Source organism: Melanerpes formicivorus, unplaced genomic scaffold (assembly GCF_026170545.1).
Source record: "Melanerpes formicivorus ecotype bairdi unplaced genomic scaffold, bMelFor1.0.p_v2 SCAF_72, whole genome shotgun sequence".
Classification (NCBI taxonomy): Eukaryota; Metazoa; Chordata; class Aves; order Piciformes; family Picidae; genus Melanerpes; species Melanerpes formicivorus.
Genome location: NW_027142424.1, coordinates 3,357,311 through 3,384,103, shown reverse-complemented (window position 1 = coordinate 3,384,103; position 26,793 = coordinate 3,357,311). Strand labels below are relative to the sequence as shown.

Below are 26,793 nucleotides of genomic sequence, written 5' to 3'. Positions count from 1 at the left end.
ATTCTTTATTTTATATTTCTGTTTCATTTTCCTTCCTTTAACATTTAAAAGCACCATTCAAAAATATGTCAATATAGTGACAGATTGACACTTCTTGCTTAGACTGTTGCATCACAAGATAATCAATCCAGCATCTTCAGCATGTTATGTGAAGTCATTTCTTACTTCAAGAGTCTTTTAAAAGCTGGTGACTCCTTTGCTCTGGATGAAAAGCTCATCAAATCTGCCTTTTTTTTTTCCCTTCACTGCTAAAAATTTCCTTGCTTCTTTGTTGCTAGCAACCACCATCCACCACAACCTTCGTGCTGAATCAAATAAATCAGCTTCCAACTTTGGGGACTACAATAGTGATGACAAAAACAACACCTGTTACAACCACGAGGCAAACCATCACTGTAGCAAAAATCATTCAGACCAGCACAACTACTCGACCCTCAGTTGCAGCACCAGCAGTACGCAATGCCTTGACCACTGCACCTTCAAAGGACCAGGTTCAGCTAAAAGATCTCCTAAAGAATAATAGTCTTAATGAACTCATGAAATTGAAGCCACCTCCTAATATTGCCCAACCTGTAGCAACAGCAGCAAGTGAGTTTTCTACTTTCTTAATGACAGTATTTTAGATAAATAGTGAAATGTATTTTTATTGATTAGTAATCACCATAAAAGTAAATGGTTCAGAAAACCTGATAAATTCTATTCTTACTTAGCATTGTTAGAATTTAAGGTGAAATGATACAAAATGGTAGGCTTTAAAAGAAATTTAAGCTCTTGGTTTGCTGTAGGATGCTGAGTGACATGGTTTAGCACCAGACTTGGTAGAGTTAGATAATGGTTGGACTCGCTCTTAAAGGTCTTGTCCATCCAAAACAATCCTGTGATTCTGTGAAAATGACACTTTTAGATTGCAGCTGGCAAATGGGTAAAATTAATTCATGACCATTACTAAAGTTGATTTGATTATCTTTAATCTGCTTTGGTTTCTCTTCTACTCTGTACTCACTGTGGAACTATGACCAATGTGTACATTTTTGGACATCTTCCAAATGTATTTGTTGTATATGCTGCTACTTCTGTGATAAGTGTTCCTGTAAAGTATTTCCTGGGAGAGCAAATCTCTGTCCCTGTTTCCTGGGAGGCATCAGATCTATTGTTTACAAACCCAAGTCCTAAAAAATCGCTGGCTGTTTCCATGTGATTTCTTAAATGTGGTGCTTGCTTAAATGCCACAAGTATTTTGCTAACAGAACAATAGAATCATTTTGTTTGGAAAAGACCTTGAAGATGATTGAGTCCAACTCCCAAGTAAATCTTCATCTTGTGTTTCCTTTTTCCTTATGTGTTATTTCTGATATGGACATGACCTTATTTCTTACATGATCAGCTCAATATAAGGGACAAGCTGCATTGTGTGTGTGTTTTCATGATTTGATTCTTTCAAGTTATTCTGGTTATGGTGTGAGGTTAAGATCAGACTAATTGAGTTTGAAAATACCTATCTCTGTTCCTGCTTTTTTGAAAGGTGCACAGGCTTTTGTGGATTACTATGTTTTCATTGTCTCTGAAGTAAGATTTGATTTTATAGGCGGGGTTGGCATTAACCTATTTTTTTCATATGCAGATAGTGTGTAATAAATGAAGCTGTCTGTTATATCTGAAACAAAGAAAAATGTGTTTCCTTGTTCTATTGCCTTCTGTTAAGGAGTGGTTAACAAAAATTGAAGCTGAGATACTAATTGGAGTTGGGGCAGGGAGGCAAAGGAGGGGGAGAAGGTTTTACAGGACCTGTTTACCTGCTTTTCAATAAAAGCTCACAGAAGCCCATAAGTAATAATGCTTCTGTAATAGTAATAACATCAGTCCACAGTTGCTATTGTAGTGGCCCAGATACTGAAAACAGTTGAATCTGTAGCTTCTGTATAAAGTGCAAAGGAGACCTGCACCTCCTGGAACTGCCTTTCCATGGAGTCTTATTTGTGTTTCTGGATCTTTTCTTCGTGCTCATAAAAAAAGAAATACTTGTAGAAAACTCAAGAGCAGAGAAGCTCTTGGAAAGAAATATGGTCAGAGAATATTAAAATTATGCAAGCTCTTTGAGGGAAGCTTTATTTGTGCAATTGGCTTAATTGTTTTTAGGGGCAGTTATGCTATGCTAAATTTATTACATGTGTTGATTGCCAATATGATGGAAGCTTGACAACTGCTTTTGATGTTTTATGTCTATCTTTGTGTAAAATTGATTCAGTTCTGTATTGAGCCCTATTGCTGTTTGATTCCAAATGTGACTGAGGACAGGAAAGTTAAACATCCTCTTAAGGGGTCTTGTTGTAAACTTTAGACAGTTGAGTCCAAAGTGTTGACTTTTTGTTTTACAGAAATAATTGTAGTTTCTCCTAAGGTGATAAATGCCACCAGACCAGGTAAGCTCATTTCTGTGGAAACACTGGGCTTTCTGGCTTGTTAAATTTCAAAGGCTCACAAGGTGGAGTATTTCTAAATGCTGTGTCTAGATTTGGTGAAGGGTTTAAAATAATTTCATGTTAAAAACAATATGGAATACACACCCATCAGGTGTACTGGTACTGCCTGGGAGGTTTCTTCAGAGTAGTAACAGGGTTTAACTCCTTGCTCAGACACTTTGATTTGGACAAATACTATCGTCTTGAAGCGTCAGTGTGCAACTAGACAGTTTAAACCTCTCTTCTAGCTCATTAATAGAAGAATGTTAATTTGTGTCAATGTTTGGAGGGAATTCCTGTAAAACACAGCTTCTCTTTTGTAGCCGATCTAAGCAATGGTGCAGTGAAGAAGGAGGCTTCCACAAAAGAGGTAGCAAGAATATGGATAAATGATATTAAAATGAGAAGCTTTTCACCTACAATGGTAAGTAGCACAAATGGTTAATTTGCCAGATGAATGTGTATGTTCTTGGCCACAACCACCTGTGACTAGTTTCAGTGGTTACTCATATGTGCCTTTGTGTAGTAGAATTACTGAGCGCATCTGCTTGTTCAAAAGCTTAGTTTCTCCACGACATGAATACTTGGTTAGATGACTAAAACTAAGAGCTGTGTAGAGCAGACTGTCTGTCTAGTAAATGACAGTTTTAAGAAATTACTGTCCTTAACAGAACCTCATGGTATGGACAAAAAAGGATGTTCTCCAATTAATGCTGATAAACATAGTATCATACTATCATTCAGGGTTGGAAGGGACCACAAGGATCATTAGTTCCAACCCCCCTGCCATGGGCAGGGACACCCCACACTAGATCAGGCTGGACAGAGCCTCATCCAGCCTGCTCTTAAACACCTCCAGGGACGGGGCCTCGACCACCTCCCTGGACAACCCATTCCAGGGTCTCACCACTCTCATGGTGAAGAACTTCCTCCTCACATCCAGCCTGAATCTCCCCACCTCCAGCTTCATTCCATTCCCCCTAGTCCTATCACTACCTGAGACCCTGAGAAGTCCTTCCCCAGCCTTCCTGTAGGCCCCCTTCAGATGCTGGAAGGCCACAATTAGGTCACCTCGGAGCCTTCTCTTCTGCAGACTGAACAGCCCCAACTCCTTCAGTCTGTCCTCATAGGAGAGGTGCTCCAGCCCTCTGATCATCCTTGTGGCCCTTCTCTGGACACGTTCCAGCACCTCCACATCCCTCTTGTAATAGGGGCTCCAGAACTGGACACAGTACTCCAGGTGGGGTCTCACCAGGGCTGAGTAGAGGGGGAGGATCACCTCCCTTGCCCTGCTGGCCACACTTCTCCTCATGCAGCCCAGGATCTGATTGGCTTTGCGGGCTTTGCTCTGTGTTTTAAGACACTTGCTTTTTAAAATATCCCCTTTTGTATAGCCAGCAATGGAGAAACTAGGCTGACCCTGTGGGCAGTTGGATTTTTGAGATGTAAATTGAGTATCATTCAATTTTCTAAACGTAATAGAAGTGCATTCTGATGCTGTAACCTTGTTTCAGCATGTTCACTGATAGCTAGAATCAGGCTGAAGTTAGAGATGAACAGTGCTCTTTAGTGACTGGCCTACAAAAGGATTTTTCAGATTGCTAATTTCAGGTTTCATGTAAAAAAAGGAATTGTGGAAATCTGTCATCAAGCCAGTATTTTAAAAATATTCCTGTATTTTACATTGTTCAAGATCACACTCAGAGATGGGTAACAGGCTTCAGAGAATATTGGGTAGAACTGTGACTATTGTAACTATTCCCCAAAGTTATGAAATTATGTAATGAATGTGAAACTGCAGGAGACTTCATGGGAGTACTTGAAAGTTGGGTTTTGGCTGTTAACTGGCTGTTGTGCTTTCCAGGCAGTTTCCTTTTAGGTCACAGTTTGGATTTAATATGCTGTAAGAAGTGTTTCTCTTAATTCTGCATATGTGAGCTTTGGAGTACTTGAGTCTCCTTGCAAAGGAGTGAAGTTCCCTGACTTTGTCTTTGAAGGGTTGTTCAGACTGTAAAAAAATCAGATTTGTCTGTAGTTCTCCCAGCTGCTCACTGGTTCATCTAATACATATGCTAAAACCTTCAAGTGCGCCATTGTGCTCACTTCTCATGTTCATTTCTGACCCAGAGCATTAACAATGTGCTGTTTGACTAACATGGGTTATTTCTTTATTCTAGAAAGTGCCAGCAGTAAAAGAGGAGGAGGAACCTGAGGAGGAAGATGAAGAAGAAATGGGCCATGCAGAAACTTACGCTGAGTACATGCCAATAAAATGTATGACCTAATGTTTTGTTCCCTCAAAAGGCTGTAATGTTGTAAGAGCTAACTTATTTGCTCTTTTGAGTTGCTATCACCAACAACCAGGTTACTATCTAAATCAAGTAAAAAGGACCTGAATTTGTGGTGGATCTTCCTAGGAAATTATAGCACTTCATTTTGGAAGGCGTGCAGACCTTTTTTTCAGTAGAAAAGGAACTATATACTATATTTTTGACAAGTACTTGTTTCAGAAATGATTGACTGAACCAACATCAAGCTTTTTTTGCCTGTATTAAGACACTTTCTACCCTCAGTAGAGGGAATTCTGTCAAGGGATTAAGTGGTCACAGCTACACTTCAGAATCTGTTTTCAGTCTTGTACTGGGAAATTACCCTAAGCACATTCTTCCTGCATTGTTCCTGAATGATGACTTAGAGCTGTTTTAATTAAAAAAATAACAATCATTTAGTGCTGTTAATGCTATCTCCTCTTTTTTCTTTCTTTTCTCTTTATTGTAATCAGTGGCAAAAAGCTGTTACCTTGTTTCCTAGCTACACTGCTGACCTGCTGAAAAGCAAGGCAAAAAAGTTTGCACAAAGTTAGTAGCTAAATGGTTAATCTTTCTTGTCACTCATCTGTCAGCAATTAAACCATGCCTAGTCTAAATCTTTTCTCCATATACTGTTTAAAACTAGCACTGTATACATAGTGAGAATGTTGCTTTCATGATTTTGGCACCTTGAGGCTTTCTGGCCTTTTGAAAAGGTTCAGACCAGTTGTCCTCAAACATGTCACCTACAAAAAATTTAAAACTTTCTGTTAACTGCACTTTAATTACATAAACTGGGGGAAAGTTGTGAGAAGAGAAACAAAGCTTAGATTGCAGTCACGTAAATTCAGGTTCACATATTCCTTTGTGATGCAGTTTAACACTTGATGTACTCTTGAAAGGATATATATTTTTCATGAGTGCAGACATTAAAATGGACTATTGTTGTATCTTGGTAAATATCATAACCTGTGCTGTAGCAACAGAACTTTTTTCATCTTCCCCTCTTCTTTTCAACCAGTAAAAATTGGTCTACGTCATCCTGACCCAGTAGTGGAAACCAGCTCATTATCCAGTGTAACTCCTCCTGATGTGTGGTACCAGACATCAATATCAGAAGAAACAATTGATAGTGGCTGGTTGTCAGCTTTGCAGCTTGAAGCAATCACTTATGCAGCCCAGGTATGCCAGTCATGAGTACAGCTTAAAAGCTAACATAGAGTTCAAGAAGAAAAAACTACTGTCTGACAAGCACAGCTATGTCAGATAGTTTTAAAAGCACAGTTTTACAAGGAGATAAAATACTAAGAATAAGCAACTGAGTGAAGTTTGAGTTGCATTAGAATGACAGGTGGGCCTCAGCTCAGCATGAGGTCATACACCTAGGAAAGCTTTGTCTAAAGCACTTCCGTGTTGCTGACCTCAAACGGTCTTAACATTCAGGAAGGATCTTAGTTATTTTTCTTTCTCTGAAATAATGTAATTGCTGCAGCAGCAACAGGCAAAGGAAGACAACACTCTTGGTGTCACTGGGAAGGGAGGGTATACAGAGCAAGACAAGGTGTTATTCTGCTGCCATATTAAACTTCAGTGGGTCCACATCAGATGTGTGTGCAGTTGTCTGTATGTCAGGGAGGAAGGTAAAGAAGTTAGACTAACAGGAGACTAATAAGGCTGGAATGCCTCAGGCTGGAGAGTAGAAAGATGAAGGGGAATGAAATCAAGGTTTACATAATCAAGACAGCAGTGTCACCCTATAAAACAAGAACAAAGCAAAACTTTATGGAACTAGTAGGAGATTGGCTTAAAATGGACAGAAGAATTCTTCTTTAGGCAGTGGCTGGCTGGCTGTATCCATGGGTAAAAAAAAATAAAACCAGCCAGTCTAGTAGCAGGCACTTTAAAAATCAGATATGTACAGCAATTTTACAGCAGCTCCAGGTGCTGAGGGAGGAAGTGGGAGAATGGATCACACAAAGTAGTTAAGACTCATGCTTCTTCTATATAACATCCCCTCTTCCTGCTGTCAGGAGGCTGCTTGGCTGGGTGAACCGCTGGTCTCATTCTATAGGATGTTTCTTATGTTTGCTCATTTCTGACAATCCTCAGTGATGTGTTCTGGAGAATGGGTACAAGTTTTTTATTCTTTCTCCTACAGCAACATGAAACATTCCTGCCCAATGGAGACAGAGCTGGATTCTTGATAGGTGATGGTGCTGGTGTAGGAAAAGGAAGGACCATAGCTGGAATAATCTATGAAAATTACTTGTTAGGCAGAAAAAGAGCAGTCTGGTAAGTGTGTCAGGATTTGTTAGAGCAGACACTCTAGTGACTAACTTATGTTGAGTGTGACCTGTCTTCTGAGAAACATTCTAGCAACTGCATTTGGAACTGCTGTAACTTACCAAACGTATGCTTGGTTTTGTGTCTTCAGGTTCAGCGTCTCGAATGATCTGAAATACGACGCTGAAAGAGATCTGAGAGATATTGGGGCAAAAAACATATTGGTGCATTCATTAAACAAGGTGTGGAAACTTTTTACTATGTACAGTTGAGGCAAAACTTTAGGTACGCTTGTGTGGCAAGTTGTGCATGTTTGACTGTTTTGAGACCCAAGAATGTACTAATTTCAATAAATCTGCTGTCTGGTTCATGTCTGACAGGCCTTAATCTTGTGAAGAACCACACAGTGCTTTAAGTTAATCATGGGAATAGGCCCCTTGTAGGATTAAGTCTTTGCATGTGACTTTTTTCTTTCTTCTTTTAAAACATTACTCTTCAAGCCACAACTAAGGGGTATTTTCTAGCAGTTGAAGTATTCCTTAAATCTTTTTGACATTGCAGCATTTGAATCTTTCCTTTCTGTCTCCCAGCACACATTTTATGTAATGCAGCTTGTATGTAACACTTGAATAATAGACTTCCTTGGTAATTTATTAAAGCAGCAGTAGCCTGTGCAGTTATTTTTGGAGGCTGTGCCTCTGCTTGGGATTAGCCACTTAGATAAATTGTGAAGTGTCTTTACTGGTTGAATTCACTGAACTTGAAGTTTGGTTTGAGTTAGACTTTTTATTCTAAAATAGAGTAAAGCCTTATGAATTCTCATATAGTAGCAGCTGTAAATACATTTGGCCTAAGGGATGCATTGAAACTAAAACCTTAATTTTGTTTAAGGAAAGTACGCAGTCAGAAATCTGAGGCCTCAGATGTAGCCTTCCTTCAGTGTGTATTGAAGGCCCTGATACTACATGCCAGCCATACCCCAGTCATCATCTAGGGATATTGGTGGTTGAAAGTGTGCGCATCTTAAGCTTAAGAACACTACCGTCTCATAATCATGTGGCAGGTGGGTTTGAGGAGGGATCTCTTTTGAGTAATTTCTGTAATGATCTTTTTATTGCAGTTCAAGTATGGGAAGATTTCTTCCAAACATAATGGAAGTGTGAAGAAAGGTGTCATCTTTGCTACCTATTCTTCTCTGATTGGTGAAAGTCAGTCTGGTGGCAAATACAAAACCAGATTAAAGCAGCTTCTTCACTGGTGTGGTGAAGACTTTGATGGAGTTGTATCCTTTAACTGGAGTTCAGTTGATTGTAACCAAATTGTTGTTTAAGCTTAGATCTTTAAGACAGTCTTGTATTTTAATTTGCTAGTGGTGTTAGCTGTTGTTGTCTGTTTATGACAGTAATCAATTGTGTGCTTGCTCTGACATTAGCTTTGAAGATTTACATGCTTTATGCCTGTTACATTGCCACACAGCTCTGGTACAAGAGGAAGCTTCTGCTTCTACAATGAACACATGAAATTGAAATATGATGCTTAAGAACCTAAAAGCTTACACTGGTGTTTTCTCCAGTCTTTGAGTATCAACAGCACTGTAAAGAACTCAACTGTTGCTAATTGTGCCTTTAAATACCTAATAGCTAAGTCCCAAAGTTCTTAGTGAAAAATGAGTAGTGTCTTTTTGAGTTTACAATCTACTGCTGCCACATATTGTAGTGAGCAGATTTTTCTCATCTTCTGTTTTAGTTCCTCATCCTAAAAATGAGAGTTTTTCCTTAATTATTTTCCAGATTGTATTTGATGAGTGTCATAAAGCTAAGAATCTGTGTCCTGTTGGTTCATCAAAACCAACAAAAACAGGTCTGGCTGTATTGGAACTTCAAAATAAACTTCCCAAAGCCAGGGTTGTTTATGCTAGTGCCACAGGTATGTACTACTTGCTTTGTATTAAATACCCCTGTATGTTTCTGCCAGCATTGGTACAGACTGTGTTCTTCTCGTAGGTGCATCTGAGCCAAGAAACATGGCATACATGAACCGGCTTGGAATATGGGGTGAAGGAACTCCATTTAGGGAATTCAGCGACTTTATTCAGGCTGTCGAAAGAAGGTAACATTGCAGACTTGTAACAGAAATGCCTATGGCTGTGGTTGACTCGGCTTCCTTTGTCTTTGCTCCCTCATGGTCTTGACTCTGGCTTCTACATCTAGCATGAATGTCATGTCTTATGGGGTAAAAAATTCGATATTTTCCTTGCTCACAAAAAAACCCTTTGAGAGCTGTAGAAGCTTGCTGGGAAAATAGCCCTTTTAAAATGTGAGTATCATGAAATGAAAATATTTTGCTGCTCATCATGAAAACACTGTCCAGAGTATGCTCAGTGTAGTAGATGTCTCATATGCAGAAGCCCTCTAATGTTTATGCATTCAGATTAGGTAGTTTAACAGGAAGAAGGCTTGTTCTTTTGTGTTCTGGTGTAAGAACCCAGTTAAAAAAAGAAGAATGCTGTCCCAAGGTACTTCATACTGCAGAACTTAGTAAACTAAATGTGAGTTTAGTTTAATGAGGTCAGTAGAAGAACTCAACTGCTATGTCCTTTGGTAGGTAGGTGAAATGTAATATACTAAGGTGCTAACTTATAAAGAATTTGGAACACTACAGAGTGCTACAGTAGGGCTTAGTGTGCATCTTCTTGCATACCATCTACATGATGCGTGATTTTTTTAGACTCTGCAAGCATACTCTCTGCTTTATTGCTGAGTCTGTATCAAATGGGCAACGATGAAATTACAGGCCCAAGCTTGTGAGCAGGTTAGCTTTGCAGTTGACTTCTGTGCTTTCGAGATATCGCTGAAGGTGTATTGCTGTTGGAGAGAACTTCAGTTACGTACTGCCCATTTTCATATGAGCATGAATCTGAATAGCTGAATGCAGTTCATTAGTTTAAATCTTCAGTGGAGTGTGTAAAATTGCAATGCAAGATTTTCTTCATTATCCAATTACAATTGTCAAGAAACTGTCTCCCTATGCATGCTGGGTCATTTGGGAAAAAGTAACTATTTGAGTGTTTATACCTCTTGGGATACATGTAATACTCATGAGGCAGTGATGCAGTTTTATGTGGAGGCTAAATTTTAAGACTTCCTGATTGCACGTGTTTTCTGAAATCCCTACTACTGTGTGTTACTACATCCATTCACATTTGTAAGGGTGCTGCTTTTTTCTGAAACACTTCAAGGTTGAGTTTTTCTTGTTGGTTCTGTGTTCTGTTAACAAACCTTGCTCTTGAAAATTCTAATATCGATTTAATTTGTTCCTTTATTTTAGAGGTGTTGGTGCCATGGAAATAGTTGCTATGGATATGAAGCTGAGAGGAATGTACATAGCAAGACAGTTGAGTTTTTCAGGTGTCACTTTCAAAATTGATGAAGTTCTGCTTTCCCAGGAATACGTTAAAATGTACAACAAATCTGTGAAACTGGTAAGAATGCCTTTTTAAATTCCCTTTCTGTATTGAATTCTGAGAGGTTGAGGTTACTTGGTTTAAACTTGAATGTTTCTGAAATAACCTGTTGAGGGAGACAGAAGTAGCATCTTCTTGTCACATCTTAGTATAAAGATTTCTCCATGTAAGACTTGGCAGAAGCTGTTAATTCTTGGTTTGAGTCAAAAGCTGCAGTTTTGGATGCATCTACTAGCATCTGCCAGATCCACACTCTTCTAGCAGTACTTCAGAGCCCTTGGTCCTTGTTGCCTAAGATAAAGCTCTTTAGCTGTTGACCATATTTTGGTGCTTCAGTCTTCCCTCTTTGGGCAACCAAGCTGAGAACAAGCTGCAAAACATTCAACAAGCTGCATGCCCTTCATTGGAGTGGTGCTTGCAGTTAAATGATGCAGAGTAGTTTGAGTCACATGGTGGATTAAATCTAAAGCATTGAATCTGTCTTTACCTGTTAAAGAGGTGTTTAAGCATGGCTCTGTATTCATGTTGCATAGCTACAATAATTAACTTTTATCTTTGATAGGTGCAGAACATCATCTTTAAACCAGCACTTTACTCAATGAGTGTTGAAAAGAATCACTAAACTCGTGTCCAAAGCTTACTTTACCTCACCCAGAAACAACTGCTGTAACAAAACGTAGAAAGAAAGGCAGTGGGCCTTTGCATTTCTTGGGATCTTGTTTTATACTTAATTATGGCCAGAGTTCTTTTCTTTCTTAATCAGTATTGTTAGTGGAGAAACTAGATATTAGAAAATACTGTGTGTTTGCATTGGTCGTGATGCAAATGTATCTGCTTTTCATTAGGACAGCAATCATCTTCTGAATTTACTAAGCCATAGCTGTTTTCTCTTCTGTGAGCTTTGATATATGATGAGTTTCCTTGACTTGCAGCCACATAGTACTGTGACATTAAACTTCTGGTTTTATTTGGATGTTAAACAATGTACTTGTGTAGCATTGAAGTGTGACATGTAAAGCAATTACAATTTTCTTCTGCAGTGGGTGAGTGCTAGAGAGAGATTTCAACAAGCAGCTGACCTTATCGATGCAGAGCAACGAATGAAGAAGTCCATGTGGGGTCAGTTTTGGTCAGCTCATCAGAGGTTTTTCAAGTACCTTTGCATAGCATCTAAAGTAAAGAGAGTGGTGCAGCTTGCTCGGGAGGAAATCAAGAACGGAAAAGTAAGTTGAGGTCAAGACTTATTAAATGCTTTTGTTAAAGTAAGACTGTTGGATTTTTTTTGTCTGTAACAGATATTTTCATACATTGTATTAGCAGGCTGTTGGCTTTATGCTATTGAAGATACTTAATGAGCAGAAATTCAGGCAAAATAAACTTAAGTCAGTTGTCTTCGTGACGATGCCTTCTTATTTGTTCATCTTTTAGTGTGTTGTTATTGGCCTGCAGTCAACAGGAGAAGCAAGAACATTAGAAGCTTTGGAGGAAGGTGGTGGTGAACTGAATGACTTTGTTTCTACAGCAAAGTAAGATTGAAGTTTGTTAGAATTGTCCTTTACAAAACTAATCCAGCTCAATGTGTGTAGTGATTTGTTCTTTCATGTGTAAAGCACGCATCAGTATACGAAGTTTGGTATCCTTTACTACTAATATTCTTAATCTGCTTGTGCATAAAATCTGGCAGTCTTGCTGAAGTGAACTGTTGGTTCGTTCCTAGTTCTTCTGGCACTCTGAAACTGTTTTCCAGTGTGAAAACTCGTATAGCTCTCTCACTGGGAGGAGGAGAGGGCTTGCTAAGTGTACACTGCATTTATACCAAAGCAAGTCTGTCATGACTTCCCTCTTATCAAATGAGCCAGATCCAGTCTGGGGAGTGCTTTGCTGAAGTTCTTAGTAAATTAACCTGTCATTTAAACTCTGAGCAGTGAGGAAAGAGAGTAGCAATACCCCTTGATACCAAAATAAAATTTAACAAGTTGTAAATAGTAGTGCTGTAAATGTCTCCTGCTTTAAAGAAGGTGACAAATAGAGTAATAAGGGTGATAATTACTCAGTGTTTATGTAATAGCATTCCCAAGGAGTAGCTTTTCAGAGAAGCAAGTTGGGAAAATGTTACTTTTCTTCTTTAAATGCAAATTTGACTGAAGAACCCTTTTTCTTTTTTTTCTTTTTTTCCCTCTCTCCTTAACCAGAGGAGTATTCCAGTCTCTTATTGAAAAGCACTTTCCAGCTCCTGACAGGAAGAAGCTGTTTAGCTTGTTGGGAATTGACTTGACTGCTCAAAGTAATAACAATTCACCTAGAGACAGCCCTTGCAAGGAGAACAAAATAAAGAAGCGGAAAGGTAATGCTTACGTTCTTACACTGATGCCATAGTGAAAACGGCAACTTTAGAGCTGCCTAAGAGTGAACTCGGGAGGAAATAGGGGAGTGTAAACAGCAGTGCAGTCACTTGTGAAAGAGTGTCTATTACAAGTCCTACAGACTTGTAGGAATTTCCATCATCAGGTTTTAGAACTACTGCTGAAGCAATATAACCTGTCAGTTCCGGTTACCACTTTGCTCAAAACTGGGTTGATGTAATTATGGGGCCAGATGCCAAAATGTTTTGCAGTATCAGACCCCTTCCTGATGCAGTCACAGAAATAATTGCTTCCTTTCTCATGAGATTCAGTGAAGAGAAGGCTGCTACCGCCTCCCTGCACAAACTGCTTACATTCTTACACAAAGTGATCATAAACTCCAACAAACAACTTGAGAGATGGGTCTTACTTAGAACTATTTAGAAGAATCTAATCTGAGTTCTCCTCTTAGAAATGTAGTGTGTTTTCTAGTTTATATGCGGAACACCTCAAAAGCAGACTACAAGGTCTAAACCAATTGTGTTGTTTTTTCTTTCTTCTGGGGTGATGGTGGTGATGGAATTAGGTGAGGAAATCAGCAGAGAAGCCAAAAAAGCTCGCAAAACAGGTGGCCTTGCAGGTAGCAGCTCTGATGAGAGTGAAAGCGAATCTGATGCTTCAGACAATGAAGAAAGTGATAATGAGAGCTCCAAATTTTTGAGTTCTGGAGATGATGATGACTTCAACCCATTCAGAGATGAATCCAGTGAAGATGATGAAGATGGTAAGACAGTTTAAGTGTTTCATCAAGCAAGTAGCTATACTTGCTGGTAGTGAGCATTGTAAATCGTTCCTGACCATTTCATTGAGCTAAAAGTAAGTGTTTGATAAAGATGTAGCTTAATGAGACTGTAACTAGCACTAGAAAGTTGATTTAAGTAAATTTCACACACTGGAGTTCAGGCTCTTGCAAGTCACCTTTTGTAATGAGAATGTAGCTTTTGAAAGGAAGGGATGGGTTAGTAGTAGATGCTTGAACCCTAATGAAAATAACTTTTTTTAACTTTTAGATCCCTGGTTAATTAGAAAAGAGCATAAAAAAAATAAAGACAAGAAAAAGAAGAAAAGCATAGACCCAGATTCTATTCAAAGTGCCTTACTAGCTTCTGGTCTCGGATCAAAACGACCCAGCTGTTTTACTTCCACTGTTGGTACCACCACTTCTAGTACCAACACCTCGGGTAAGAATAAGTTTCTTTTGACATTGCTTCCTCTTCGTAGCAGTTAGGCAGTGAAGTTCTAAGTCTTAAAGATTCTCTTTTAAATTCCAGCTAACAGTAACACAAACAGCAGCTTTGTAACAAGTCAGGATGCTGTTGAAAGGGCCCAACAAATGAAAAAAGAGCTGCTTGATAAACTGGAAAAGCTGGCTGAAGATCTTCCACCTAATACGCTGGATGAACTTATAGATGAACTGGGTGGTCCTGAAAATGTTGCAGAGGTAGGCTGGTGCTCACACAGAGGAAAAATGGATGCTTCTTTCCTACTGCAGCCATACATTATCTGGATGCCGTAAATCATCATTGTTGTTCTTTGAGTTACACATGACCTGTGTATCTGTTAAAGAGAACTTGCTTATCAGTTTTAGACAGTAATTTCACAGGGATGAGAGTTTGGGTTACTTTGCTTCTGAATTCAAGACAAGCTTGTATTAGAAAGTAGAGAGAAGCTCTGAATGGGTAAGAAGGTTATTTCTGTGACTGAAATTGGATAAATCATACTAGTTTCTCTCTTGCTTTACAGTAAAATATTTCTTTAACTACCTATAGTCAATTTTGAAGCTGACATCAAACAAAGCAGCTTTAGTTCCTCTTCCTAGGCAATGAAGATTAAGAGCCTGTATAATACTGCATTAGTGAAAGGCCTGATGAATTATTATCTTTTCTCAATAACTTCAGAAGCATGTCTTTTAAGCTACCCCTCTCTATGAAGTAGAAATATCTTAAAGATTTAAAAGACCCTGTCAGTTTAGTTTATTTCCTAGTACTCTTTGTAAATCCCTTGTGGGCAGTGGTGGAACAGTGCATCATTTCTACCTAGATAAGCTTTGTTATGCTTTTGATTCCCTAAGTTGCTTCTAAACAAGTGTTCCACATAGCACATAATGGCATCAAAAAACCAATTCAACTTCTCTAATGTGCTTTTACTCTTGGAGTAAATTACTGAATATATTTTAAGATTGATGTATGAGTAAATAGCACCATTGCTTGAAGTTTTGGTCATGTAATGATGTTGGTATTGCTGCAATGAGCTCATAGTCCCTTTTCTCTTTAAAGATGACAGGCCGCAAGGGGAGAGTTGTAAGCAATGATGATGGCAGCATATCTTATGAGTCAAGGTCTGAACTTGATGTGCCTGTTGAAATTCTGAACATCACAGAAAAGCAGAGGTTCATGGATGGAGATAAGGTACTCCCTAAAGAGATACAACTTAGAAAAACTTGCCAGATACCACAGTAACACTAAGCTATTCAAGCTGTGGCTCTCCTGTTAACCCATAATGACATTTTAGGTACTGTAAGTAAATGCTAGTGAAAAGCCATTTCATGTTCACTGCTGTGTTTTGTTTTTCAAGCAAGTAGGTTCAGTAGTGCTAGTACATGGCTGTAGCACGCTTTAAAGGTCAGGCTGTAGTTTGGGTGGCCACAGAGGCCACTGTACTCTTAAGAGGTGTGTACATGTGCCAGACGGAAAGCTAGCACCTTTAAGCTGATCTTGTAAAACTCTGTGTTTGAAGAGACAGACAAACCCTCTGTATCTTTGTGATCCTGTTACCTGGATTACTGTATCTCTGATTCTAAGAGGAAATAATGAAATTGAGAAATGGGTACTTTGTATGGAAAAAACTTTGAGTGAGGGGAAAAGGTGGAGGTTATTCACCTTAAAAGGCATTTTGAAGTAATGGTGGGAAGAGTGATGGCTTTTGTGCATTGCATTGCACTCTGAAAGAAAATACTGAGCAGAATTAATAGTAGAATTGAAGCAGATTGGAGAAAGGGAAAAGACAACTTTGCTGTGGTTCATTTGGGATAAGCTACCACAAGAGGGCAAATGAAGTAAATGTAGCTGTTGGTGTGGAATTTCTATGGTCTGCTGTTTTGCTTGAGGGTAGAACTCCTGTTCCTGTAAGTGATTTGTGCCCAGTCCAAACATTTACATTCTTTCAAGGCAAATGCTTTTGGATAAGAGAATGGCTGTGTACTCTTCCTTATACAGTATTAGCAGTAACTTTGTCGTCTCAGTGTTGCTTACTATTGAAGCAAGTCTCTTCCTGTGTCCCTTCCCTTTTGGAAGTGCAGGCCAACATCAGAGAAATTTGCCCTTTGGAATAGCAAGACTGCATCACACTGCTTTTGCCAGTAAAGTGAAACCCACTCCCTTTTATCTCTGATGAAGAGAACCATAATTTTTCTCCCCTCCCCTCTTCCTGTAACAGTAAGGCCAAATAACCATTTCACACCTATGTTAGCAGTAATTGTAAAATCAAATGTTTTTAGAAACTGAAAACCGAAGCTTGAATTCATTGCTAACTAACAACTCCTTTCTCAATCAAAGAACATTGCCATCATCTCAGAGGCTGCCAGCTCTGGAATATCATTGCAAGCAGACCGGAGAGCTAAGAATCAGAGACGGAGAGTTCACATGACCCTGGAGCTACCATGGAGTGCAGACAGAGCAATACAGCAGTTTGGTAAATGACTTTTTGGTATCCTTCCCCTGGCAAACCCAGGTTAATGCTTGGACTTGATGGTCTTTTCCAACCATAGTGATTGTGGTTCTTTAATATTAACTGCTGATTCATGGAAAATGAGACTGGAAAGGTCCCTAAGAGGTTGCTTAGTCAGTCTCATTTACTCATGATCTGGAACAGTTTTCTTTCTAGTCACAGCTAAAGGGCTTGAAAGTTTTGAAAGAAACCTAGCAATCAACTTGCACTGCAGTTTAGATTACTTTATGTATTGAGTATCTTTGTGAATTTTGCTACAACTCCAGAGCATTTGCACCTTTGTATTGGCTGCTTTACAGCAAAAAGTAAGCTTTCAGCAGGATTAAGTTTAGCTTTTTTCTTTACTCTTCATAATTCACAGTGTATTAAAAATGTTCTATGAAGTGGAATTTGCTTAATTTCTGTGCTTCTGCTTAATTATCCAGGAAGAACTCATAGATCCAACCAAGTGACTGCTCCAGAGTATGTGTTCCTAATTTCTGAACTGGCAGGAGAGCAAAGATTTGCATCTATAGTTGCGAAAAGACTGGAGAGCTTGGTAAGATTGTTTCAGAGAGTCTGATCCTTCATTTGAGAAAAGGCAACTTGGGTTTCTTGTTCTTTAAAATGTGATTTAATGACAAAGGTGTGTCTTTACAGGGAGCCCTCACCCATGGTGACAGACGGGCCACAGAAACTCGAGACCTCAGCAGATTCAATTTTGACAACAAGGTGACAGTTCTATTTCTGTTTGAAATCTTGTGCTGTGGTGCTTATTCCACAACTAACCTGTGGAGGAAGGATGTCTTCCATTTCCTGTGGTGTTTTTGCTGTGTTTTCTGATAGGCCTCATTCTGAGATAGCCAGTAAATGTTCTTAATTATGTTTACAAAGCCACATGGAATGTGTGTGTGAGAATTACATTTCTGCATGTGCTAGCAATCCAAGTCTTAAAAAAATGGTATGTGTCCTTTCAGCCACAACCAAGAGATTAATTTGACAATTCTAATTAGACATTAAGACTGGGCTCCTTATAGTGTAGTTTATAACTGAAAAGCTAATAACCAGTGCCCTTTACTATTACAGAGAAAAATGCTTTATTACAAGTACTTGTTAAACCACATGTGCTTGGGGCTTGAGGCACAGACACTGTATCGCATCATTAGAGCAGCTTTCTTTTTTCCCATGCAGTATGGCAGAAATGCTTTAGAGATTGTGATGAAATCCATTGTGAATTTGGACTCTCCTATGGTCTCACCTCCTCCTGATTTTCCTGGAGACTTCTTCAAAGGCAAGTGTAATTCACTGGATGTAATAACTGCCTTTTGATCATTCTCCAGTATGCTGGAAATGCAAATCATTTTAGAGCTAGAAAACCTCGTTACTATTTAAACCAGCTGGCCCAGATACACCCTTACTGGATTTTTTTTTTTTTCCAGTGCACATTGCCTGAATGTTGAAGTTCACATACGAAACAAGATATGTGAACTCCCTCTCACTCCAAGGCACGTTCTGTGTCTGTTTGGCCAAAGCATTACACACAGTTCTTCCAACTTTATTTTCGTGTTGCAATGTTTTTGCCCTCCTGTTTGGCTCACGTGTGGTGCCATTAGTAGTTTTCCTTGCTTTTGCCCTTCCTGGAAGAGCAGAAGGCAAAGTTTTGCCTTGCAATTTCTACCATCAATAAGCAAGTAATGTGTTTGAGAGGTGTGAGAATTTGGAATTGGATCTTGAAATGGGAATGCTAGATAAGCTGTTACCTGTTGGTTTATTTTCAGATGGCAAAGCACCTGTGATTTGGTCTCTCTTTTTTTCCTAGATGTTCGTCAGGGATTGATTGGTGTAGGCTTGATAAACGTAGAAGACAGATCTGGGATACTAACACTTGATAAAGGTATTTGTGTGTTTAGTACAGCTTTAGAACGTTGCTAGGAACATGAAACATCACGATAGTGGATTCCTAGCAACAGAACTGAAGTTTTAACCATCTAGAAAGTGACATTTTTGGAAGAACTTCAGATTGTTTTCCTCATATCTGAAAAAATGGCTCTAAGTAGTCATTAGAGACTCTTTGAATACTGATTGAGAGTTTGTCATCAAATTTAATCTGTGGCCCTAATACATGTATTTTATTTTTTATTTTAGATTATAACAACATAGGGAAATTTCTGAATAGAATTCTTGGTATGGAAGTGCATCAGCAGAATGCTTTATTCCAGTACTTCTCTGACACATTAAATGCAGTTATTCAAAATGCTAAAAAGAATGGAAGATACGATATGGGCATCTTAGGTGAGTAAATCTATCTCTCAGTATTCTTGTAGTTCAGTGAGAACAAAAAAACAGAGTAACTCTGTCCTTTCCTTTTTAAGATTTGGGCTCTGGGGATGAGAAAGTAAGGAAGGCAGACGTTAAGAAGTTCTTAACTCCTGGATATTCTACCTCTGGACACGTAGAACTATACACAGTAAGTTAATTCTGTATCTTATTTGTATGAATTAATAGGCAATCAGCTGAGGGTGTGCTGAGTGAGAGGAGGTTCCAGGCCTTTCACTGGACACTATTCATTCCTGTGTCTGTAACTGTTTTCAAGCCTGTCCTATTCACATACCCTTCTGTGGCTCTTTTCTAGATCAGTGTAGAGAGAGGCATGTCTTGGGATGAAGCAACTAAGATCTGGGCAGAACAGACTGGTCCAGATGATGGATTTTATTTATCATTGCAGGTAAGACTTAGTCTCTTGGATTTTGTGCAGAGAAGTTTGGAGGGGGGGCTAACCAAATATGCTGTCTTCTCTGGAAAATGTCCTGTTTAAATTTATTACTGTGCAGCAAAACGTTTTTTGGTCTTACATTAAAATTCATGTTAAATTTGCTTCCAGCACTGTGTGAAGCATTCTCTTTTTTAAGCTGCAAGGAATTCTTTCCTGATAGGAATGTGATACCAGATTGGTAGTTCTTATTTAAACCTGCATCAAGAAACCAGATCCTTTTACTGTAAGGAGAAGTTGATGAGGCTAATGTAGATGAATGGTACTGCCTTCCAAAGGTGTCCTTGTTAATGTTGGTTGTCATACTGCACACAGATGTGTTCACCATTACTGTGAGGAACACAGTGTGAAATCACAAGGCTGATACTGTCAGCATGTTGAAACTTTGGGTTTTGGTTTGTCTTTCTTTTCCAGATAAGAAATAACAAGAAGACTGCTATTTTAGTAAAAGAAGTGAACCCTAAGAAGAAACTTTTTTTAGTATACAGACCAAATACTGGGAAACAACTCAAACTAGAAACATGTGCAGACCTGAAAAAGAAATACAAGAAGGTAACCATTAAAATTAACACTAGTTTTAGATAAGAAGTAGAAGGACTCTGTTTTTCTGGTATTTGTGTGTCATTCTGGCAAGTCCAAAACCAGACTTTCCAGAGCAGAGTTTGTGCTTGAGCCTTTTTAAGAGGGTCTACATGGCTTCTGCATTCCTCTATCTTAAGGTTTTCTTAATACAAATTATCTGTGGTGTGGTAATGGAAAATGAGGGGGGTTGGATCAACCAGAGAGGAGTTTTGCTTCTGTTTAAGATGTACAAACATGCCCTTGAACTGTGCATAGCTGTTTCTTCATTCTGAGCCACGGTTTTGAAGCCTCAGCTGTTGGCTGATGGCATTTTAAATACACTTTTTTTTTCACTAGATTAAATATTTTGGCTTTGTATCGTTACTAGATTGTGCTATGTTTAAGCATTTTGTTTATCTCTTGAGATGGTATTTCTGTTGGATGGCCTTGAATTACTGGATACTTCTTTTCACTATTATAATGTTGATTGTCCCTCTTTTCATGTAGCAATGAGCAAATTTTATTTTGTTGCATGCAAGTCTTTATTTTTGTTATTCCCACTTTGACTTTTCCAGGTACCCTCTGAAGATGCTCTGCCACACTGGTTAGAGCAGTACAATTCTTCTGCGGATACCTGCACCCATGCTTACTGGTTAGTATTTGTATGCACACAGATGCTCTAACCTAAACTTGTTTATCACTACTTCTGTTCTTGTGCTATTCCTGTGAAGTCTTGTATTTCTCACTTAAGACAGACTGTCCCATGACCAGTCAAATGACCCAGCCTTTGAGGAGAAACATGGAGCTTTGCGCTTGCTTTTAAAGCCATAATACATTGTGAATGCAAATACATAAATTGCACTCTAGTAGTAAAGTAGAGTGACCCAGGACTAGCTTGTGCTTCAGGTGTCTTGATCTGAGCTGGTACTGTGGTAGGATAGTTCAAATGTTGTTGGGAGGGAAAATGTTCATGCTTCATGTAGAGGTTATGTCAGAAACAGCTGTCCTTGTGCTGCTGCTTCTGTGTCTGAACTCAGCAGCTGATATCTCAATTCCTGAGCAGCAGCCTAACTGGTGGAAGTCTCAGGTTAGTGCTGGAGCTTCTGAAATACGCTGATCAGGTACCAGTTTAATAGGCAACAGATTCAGGTCCTCAGGTGACCTAAGTGAGTGGCACCTTTCAGCTGAAAGCTCTGTCTGTACGTTTTGAAGATGTGGTCCTAATTAGGCCAACACTATTCAAAACTTTACCATTAGAGACATGCTGTGGATAAAGGAGCTTTCTCTTCCTGTGTACCTGCAGCTCTTGCTCAGCTTTGAATATGGTAATTAACTGCAAATCTCACTTTTAATGGAATTGGATACTTGCTGTTTGCACAATTCTTTTGAAAGTTGGTTTGTTTTTTCTCTCTACCATAGGAGAGGCAACTGTAAGAAGGCAGGCTTGGGATTAGTTTGTGAAGTGGGACTGCGCTGTCGAACTTACTATGTCTTGTGTGGTTCAGTATTGAGTGTCTGGACAAAAGTAGAAGGTGTTCTAGCCTCTGTGAGTGGTACAAATGTGAAAATGCAAATAGTTCGTCTGAGAACAGAAGATGGGCAGAGGATTGTGGGTAAGTGGCTTGTCTGCTCCTGTGTTTCTTCTCTTGAAATAGAGGATAGTTGTAACTTACAAATTACTGTGTTGAGACTTGAATCCAAGTCCTTTATAAAGATGCTGGCAAGAGGCCTCCACTTTTTTCCCCACTTGTAGGAAAGAAGAGTAAACCCTTGAAATGGTGGGTTTGGTGGGCTTCAAGCTATTGGAAGTTACATCCAATCAGTAGTTTAGAATGATTTCAAGAAGATTGAGGCTTCACTAAGAGGTTTAGCAACAAGAAATGACAGAGGGTGAAACATCTTTCTTTTTTAAATGTGGACATCCTGTGGATGTGTGATATGATGGCAGCTCCTACACTAGCAACAGTTTTTCAAGATGCTGAAACTTTTCATGTTTTAAACTTGGAGGGTTTTTAATGGTCTTTTAACTTCTGTGAGTCCAGAAAAGCAAAACGACAGCTGCTGGGTTTATGTGGCAACAGGTAATGTAAGAATCAAACTTGTCTTCAGGGACAAAGTGGCAACTTTCTGTTGCTTCATGACCTAAAGGATGTACTGAAGATAAACTTTACTGAGAATCAGAACTTGTAGCGGTGCTTGACTAGACTTGATATTGGAAATAGTCACTGCTGGCTGGGTTTTTTTTAAACTAAATGGTAGAATCATCAGCCTGAGGTTTTAATGAGACAATTGATGTGTTTCTGTTGTTTCCAGGTTTGATCATTCCTGCAAATTGTGTCTCACCCCTTGTAAACCTCCTGTCAACGTCAGATCAGTCTCAGCAGCTTGCAGTACAACAGCAGCAGATATGGCAGCAGCATCACCCACAAAGCATCACCAATTTCAACAATGCATAAGAGGACAAACTACAGGTGGTGACTTTGGTGTTTGAGAAAAGGCTGTAAAAGCATATCACTTGCATAAAAATCAGGGACAGATTCCAAAGAAATATAACTTTTTCAGTTCAGTTGTGTGCTCTCAAATACTTTGGGAATAAAGAGATCTAACAAGGTTGGTAGAACTGAAAGCCAGCAGTTGTTTATGGTGGTGCATCTGTCTTTCCTTATGCTCTCTGTAGTGCTTCCTGTTTGCTTTTACTTTTGGCCTTTTAAGCTACAAACCACAATTTGTTTGAAAATGCTTGAAAATCCCCAAGCAGGCTTTATTTTTATCTTGTCATACAGTGCTCAGGGTTTAACGCAGTGCATCAATGCCATTGCTGTGGGAGATATCCTTGAATGCATGTATTGAGTATATATATATAAAATATATATTGGGTTTTTCTCTTCAATTTATGAGTTAATAAAAGCATGAAACCTAGAGGTTGCACACCATGCATTCAGGTTCCTTCCCAGTTTCTGTTTGACAGTGCATGTCTTTGGAAACGGGCATGGACAGGATAAACACACGAGGCAGGACTTGGGAGAGAAACGCAATCTTAGTTGTACAGCATTGGTTATTGCATTTTTATAGTGTTTATACCCAGGTGTTGCATTTTTTTCTGATTCTCTCCTGGGGGTTATATATTTGAGTCTACAACTTGTTCTTTTTTTTTTGTGATAAACATCTTAAATTAAAATTAGTTCATTTTTAATGTATTAATGGTATTCCTAATGTGTACTGCAAAGATGGCTGGATGCCTATTTTCCTTAAATTGAAGCATTTCCTTAATCCAGCGTGGTTATGGAAACTTAAGTGCAAATTCACTTCCATCTCGCATACAATCTTCTATTTTTTACTTCATTAATGTAATTTAATTTGTCACTTGTAAGATGAAACCTTACTTGAGCTGTAAATTAGAGAATGGGAAACACTTGAGGGTTCCGCTGTATGTGCTGTTTCTGTTACCCAGTAACTTGAATACTGTTTAATATGTTGTAAGACATTGTAGAGTTTATCTGGAGCTGTTTAAAAGAAATTGTAATGTACAAATGTGAATAGTCACTTATCTATAATATGGGTAAGTTTTGTTTTGCCTATAATAGTAGATGTTTATAAGAAAGTGAAGGACAATGTTTGTCATTTCTTGCTTGCACAGGTTGCACTATTGAAAATTTGAGATTGTATAAACCTGTCCAAAACAACTACAAGATAATGATCTTGTAGATGTCAAATAAAAGTTATTGTACTAACAAGAAGTGGAGTCTTGTTTAGGCAATCACCCTATTCCAAAAGAACTAACAAGTCTGTACAATTGGAATCTGACAGGACTTGGCATGTTCCAGTCTGCTTTAACCAGGCTTCTGTCTTGGCAGTCTAAATATCTCAGCTGAACTCACTAATGAGGCAAGAAGTAAACAGTTTTTAAACTGTGGTGCATATTTTAAGGTTCACCTGACAGAGCAGCAACTCACTGCAGCATGTCTGTAAACACTCAGCCAGCCAGACTCAAGTGTCAGAAAATCTTATCCCTAAGTCAAGGGGCCAGAAGTTCCACAACTTCAGGTTGAAGTGAGTTCCCGTATGTGAATTATTTAATGCTGCCTGTACCAGCACCCAGTGCAAGAACAGAGCACCTGTGTTGGGGAGGAAAGTCTGCCTGCTGTCCTCAGCTCCCAGGCTGAAATGGTGAAGGGCATCAGTCCCTTGCCCATGCTTGAAGCTAGCTGGAAATACAGGTCCAGAATAAACTGGCATGCTTCTTACCTCTAGAGGTCTCTTCTGACCCAGGGCATTCCATCATTTTGTGACTATTATGCCTGGTGTGTCTCTGTAAAGGACTTGGGATGCAGGCAGTAGGTGTGCTGGAGTTTTAATCTTTGGGTAGTAAGGAAAAGTTTGAGTGCTGTGATACTAGTAAAAGCTGGTTATGTCCTGGAAAACTAGACCACAGACAGGATGTGGGGGAGGATGTTCATGTGTTTCATACCCATCATTGGATGTATTTGGCATCCACTCCAGGAGAAGTAATGGAATTTTGAGAAGTATGTTGACAGATGACTGTTGCAGCAGATACTGAACCAAATTGCTAGTTCCAGCAAGCTGTGTGGACTTCACTGTCCTTCTTTTTAAGTATCGGGTGTAGAAACTTCTACCATCTGAGATGGTACATGTAGTATTTTAGATCTTAATCCTCAGTAAGATGGTTCTAGAAGTGGTAGGTTCACAAATAGTGATTTTTTTTGTTTGTTTGTTTTTATTTTTTTAACCAACTTATTTAAATACACTTCAGTTCCTAAGTGCTCTTCTCAGCTTCTTGTGCTACCTGTGGTTGTTGGGATGAGCAAATAATTGGCTATACTCTGTATTGATATTTCATTTGGGGAGTTCATAGCTGGTGCTGTTGACTTGCCTCCTTAAACTTCTCATGGACTTGTGTTCCCTGCTGGGGGAAAAAAACCCCACAACAGTACTTACAAGATCCATAAGAATTGTTCCTATTCTAGATGTCTCTTCCCTCACTTGCTCTCCTTTTCCTGCTCTCTGCTACTTGCCACCATCAATGCCTTGGCTTTATCTTTCAGCTACTAACATGCCTGTATCCACAGCTCTGGAGTGTTAGAACATCTTCAAGGTTAACATGAAATAATAATTCAGCCTTCAAGCTACAGAAAGATTTTTCTCTTGAAGATCTTTTCTCAGTGGTTGGGGTGTGGTTTTTTGATAGTAGTTTGTTCCTTGTATGAGCTCCTAATAAAACTTGCGGGGGGAGACAAAGAATATAAATAGCACTGTGGATGGGATAAAGAGCAGCTCTGCGGTATCCTCTTGCAGCACTGCCCAGAAGACAAACATCCTCACAGGGAGGAAAAAGGAGAGACCGATTGTCATGTCATATAAATTAACAGGCTGGGCAGGAATGGTGTGTCTTTTTTCCTGCTTGTGGGGCATTGATCTACTCTGTACAAATCACCACCTGAAATGGATACAAAACTTCTAAAGGATGGATATCAGATGAGGGGCAAAGCAAGATGTAAAGTGGCAGTAATTCCTGTGCCATGTGAGCTTTGGAAGCATGCTGTAGAAGGGGAAGATACATAATTAAGTTGATTCGGGAATTGGAGGGATACAATTTTGGTGTTTTCATCTTTAAACTGTCCCTTGACAGCCATGAAATTTTGACTGGTTAACTAGTTTGATACTTTAGATCTGTCTGACATAGTAAATGCAATTACAACCTACTAAAACCCTCCTCTGCACAGCAAGTTTTCAATCTTGTTTTCCACTCGCTGTATGGTCTGTTGGGAACACACACCTCTTGTGAGGACTTTGGTTCCCCTAAGATGCTACTTGTCTAGTCAGTGTGTAGTATTTCCTTTGTAAATGAAGAAAGCTCTGCAACCTGTAAAACATTTGTTGAGTGAATTATCAAGGGGGTTTTGTATTTTTCTTTCTGCATTTGGAATAAGCTTCATTCAGCTTCTGTCGCGGTCTGTACATACACAGAGAAGAGTCTGTTTGTATATAGAGATGTTAAAGGCTACTGAATTATTGAATGTAAATAACTCTTGTTTTCCCTTTGTGTTGTTTTTGGGAATTTTTGTTCTTCATGACCTTCCCAAGATGTATTCTTATTTTCTCAACCTGCCAAGCAGGCAGTTTGTGTGTACTTTGAAATATATATAGCATATATAAACCTTCCAAGGGATGTGTGCATACATTGCAGATGTTACATGTTGTCATAGTTTTGGGTTTAAGTTATCACTTGTTTGTCTTCTGTGATCCTCTTGATGCTGTGTGGTTGTTTTCTTCATCTATTTTTAGTGTATAATGTGGGGGTTTTGAGAGAAATGGATTCCTGATGTCTTTCAGTGGCTGGTGCTATTCACTACTTCATGCCTGTATCAGAGAAACCAGTATTTGAGTTTTCATGGAGTTTTTCTTGAGTCTTTTCAGTGCATTTCACATCTTGAGCATTAATCCTAGAAACATCTATTTTCTACTGCCTATTAATATCTCCAGTTGTACATCATGAGCTCCTGCGACTTCCACATCTAAATGGATGAGCAATAGGGCCTGCCCCATGTCCTAACATGTAAAAGTACAATTATGACATTTAAATGAGATGTTGTGTCTTAAAAGTGCCCTAGAAAGGTGAGTAATTTATAGAATCACAGGCTTGTTTCAGTTGGAAAAGACCTCTGAGATCATCAGGTCCAACCAAAACAAATAAATAAAAACAACAAACAAACCCCAACCCTTTGAACGTAGAAAAGATCCATCCTATGAAAGTTTGGAGCATCCTCTAATGCCTAAATGGAGGTAATGGAACTTTCCTACCTTTGAAAAAACTATCTGCACT

At 39.0% G+C, this 26,793-nt stretch overlaps 1 protein-coding gene across 2 annotated transcripts in view; it reads left to right on the top strand.

The window, feature by feature from the left end:
• The window catches only part of SBNO1 (strawberry notch homolog 1), a 34,971-nt gene extending 8,822 nt beyond the window's left edge, over positions 1-26,149 (top strand). For both annotated transcript variants that reach the window (XM_068163529.1, XM_068163530.1), the window contains exons 4-32: positions 279-588; positions 2,783-2,883; positions 4,637-4,733; positions 5,790-5,950; positions 6,927-7,060; positions 7,203-7,293; positions 8,172-8,333; positions 8,842-8,977; positions 9,055-9,160; positions 10,379-10,532; positions 11,555-11,737; positions 11,943-12,040; positions 12,707-12,858; positions 13,443-13,640; positions 13,927-14,097; positions 14,188-14,357; positions 15,193-15,324; positions 16,471-16,606; positions 17,068-17,180; positions 17,282-17,353; positions 17,813-17,912; positions 18,441-18,515; positions 18,767-18,913; positions 18,994-19,088; positions 19,254-19,346; positions 19,806-19,943; positions 20,528-20,604; positions 21,372-21,565; positions 22,266-26,149. In XM_068163529.1, the coding sequence (XP_068019630.1) occupies positions 279-588; positions 2,783-2,883; positions 4,637-4,733; positions 5,790-5,950; positions 6,927-7,060; positions 7,203-7,293; positions 8,172-8,333; positions 8,842-8,977; positions 9,055-9,160; positions 10,379-10,532; positions 11,555-11,737; positions 11,943-12,040; positions 12,707-12,858; positions 13,443-13,640; positions 13,927-14,097; positions 14,188-14,357; positions 15,193-15,324; positions 16,471-16,606; positions 17,068-17,180; positions 17,282-17,353; positions 17,813-17,912; positions 18,441-18,515; positions 18,767-18,913; positions 18,994-19,088; positions 19,254-19,346; positions 19,806-19,943; positions 20,528-20,604; positions 21,372-21,565; positions 22,266-22,408 (3,939 nt within the window). In that variant the 3' untranslated portion in view covers positions 22,409-26,149. The remainder of the gene's footprint in view (positions 1-278; positions 589-2,782; positions 2,884-4,636; positions 4,734-5,789; positions 5,951-6,926; positions 7,061-7,202; positions 7,294-8,171; positions 8,334-8,841; positions 8,978-9,054; positions 9,161-10,378; positions 10,533-11,554; positions 11,738-11,942; positions 12,041-12,706; positions 12,859-13,442; positions 13,641-13,926; positions 14,098-14,187; positions 14,358-15,192; positions 15,325-16,470; positions 16,607-17,067; positions 17,181-17,281; positions 17,354-17,812; positions 17,913-18,440; positions 18,516-18,766; positions 18,914-18,993; positions 19,089-19,253; positions 19,347-19,805; positions 19,944-20,527; positions 20,605-21,371; positions 21,566-22,265) is intronic.
• Positions 26,150-26,793: the final 644 nt, after the last annotated feature.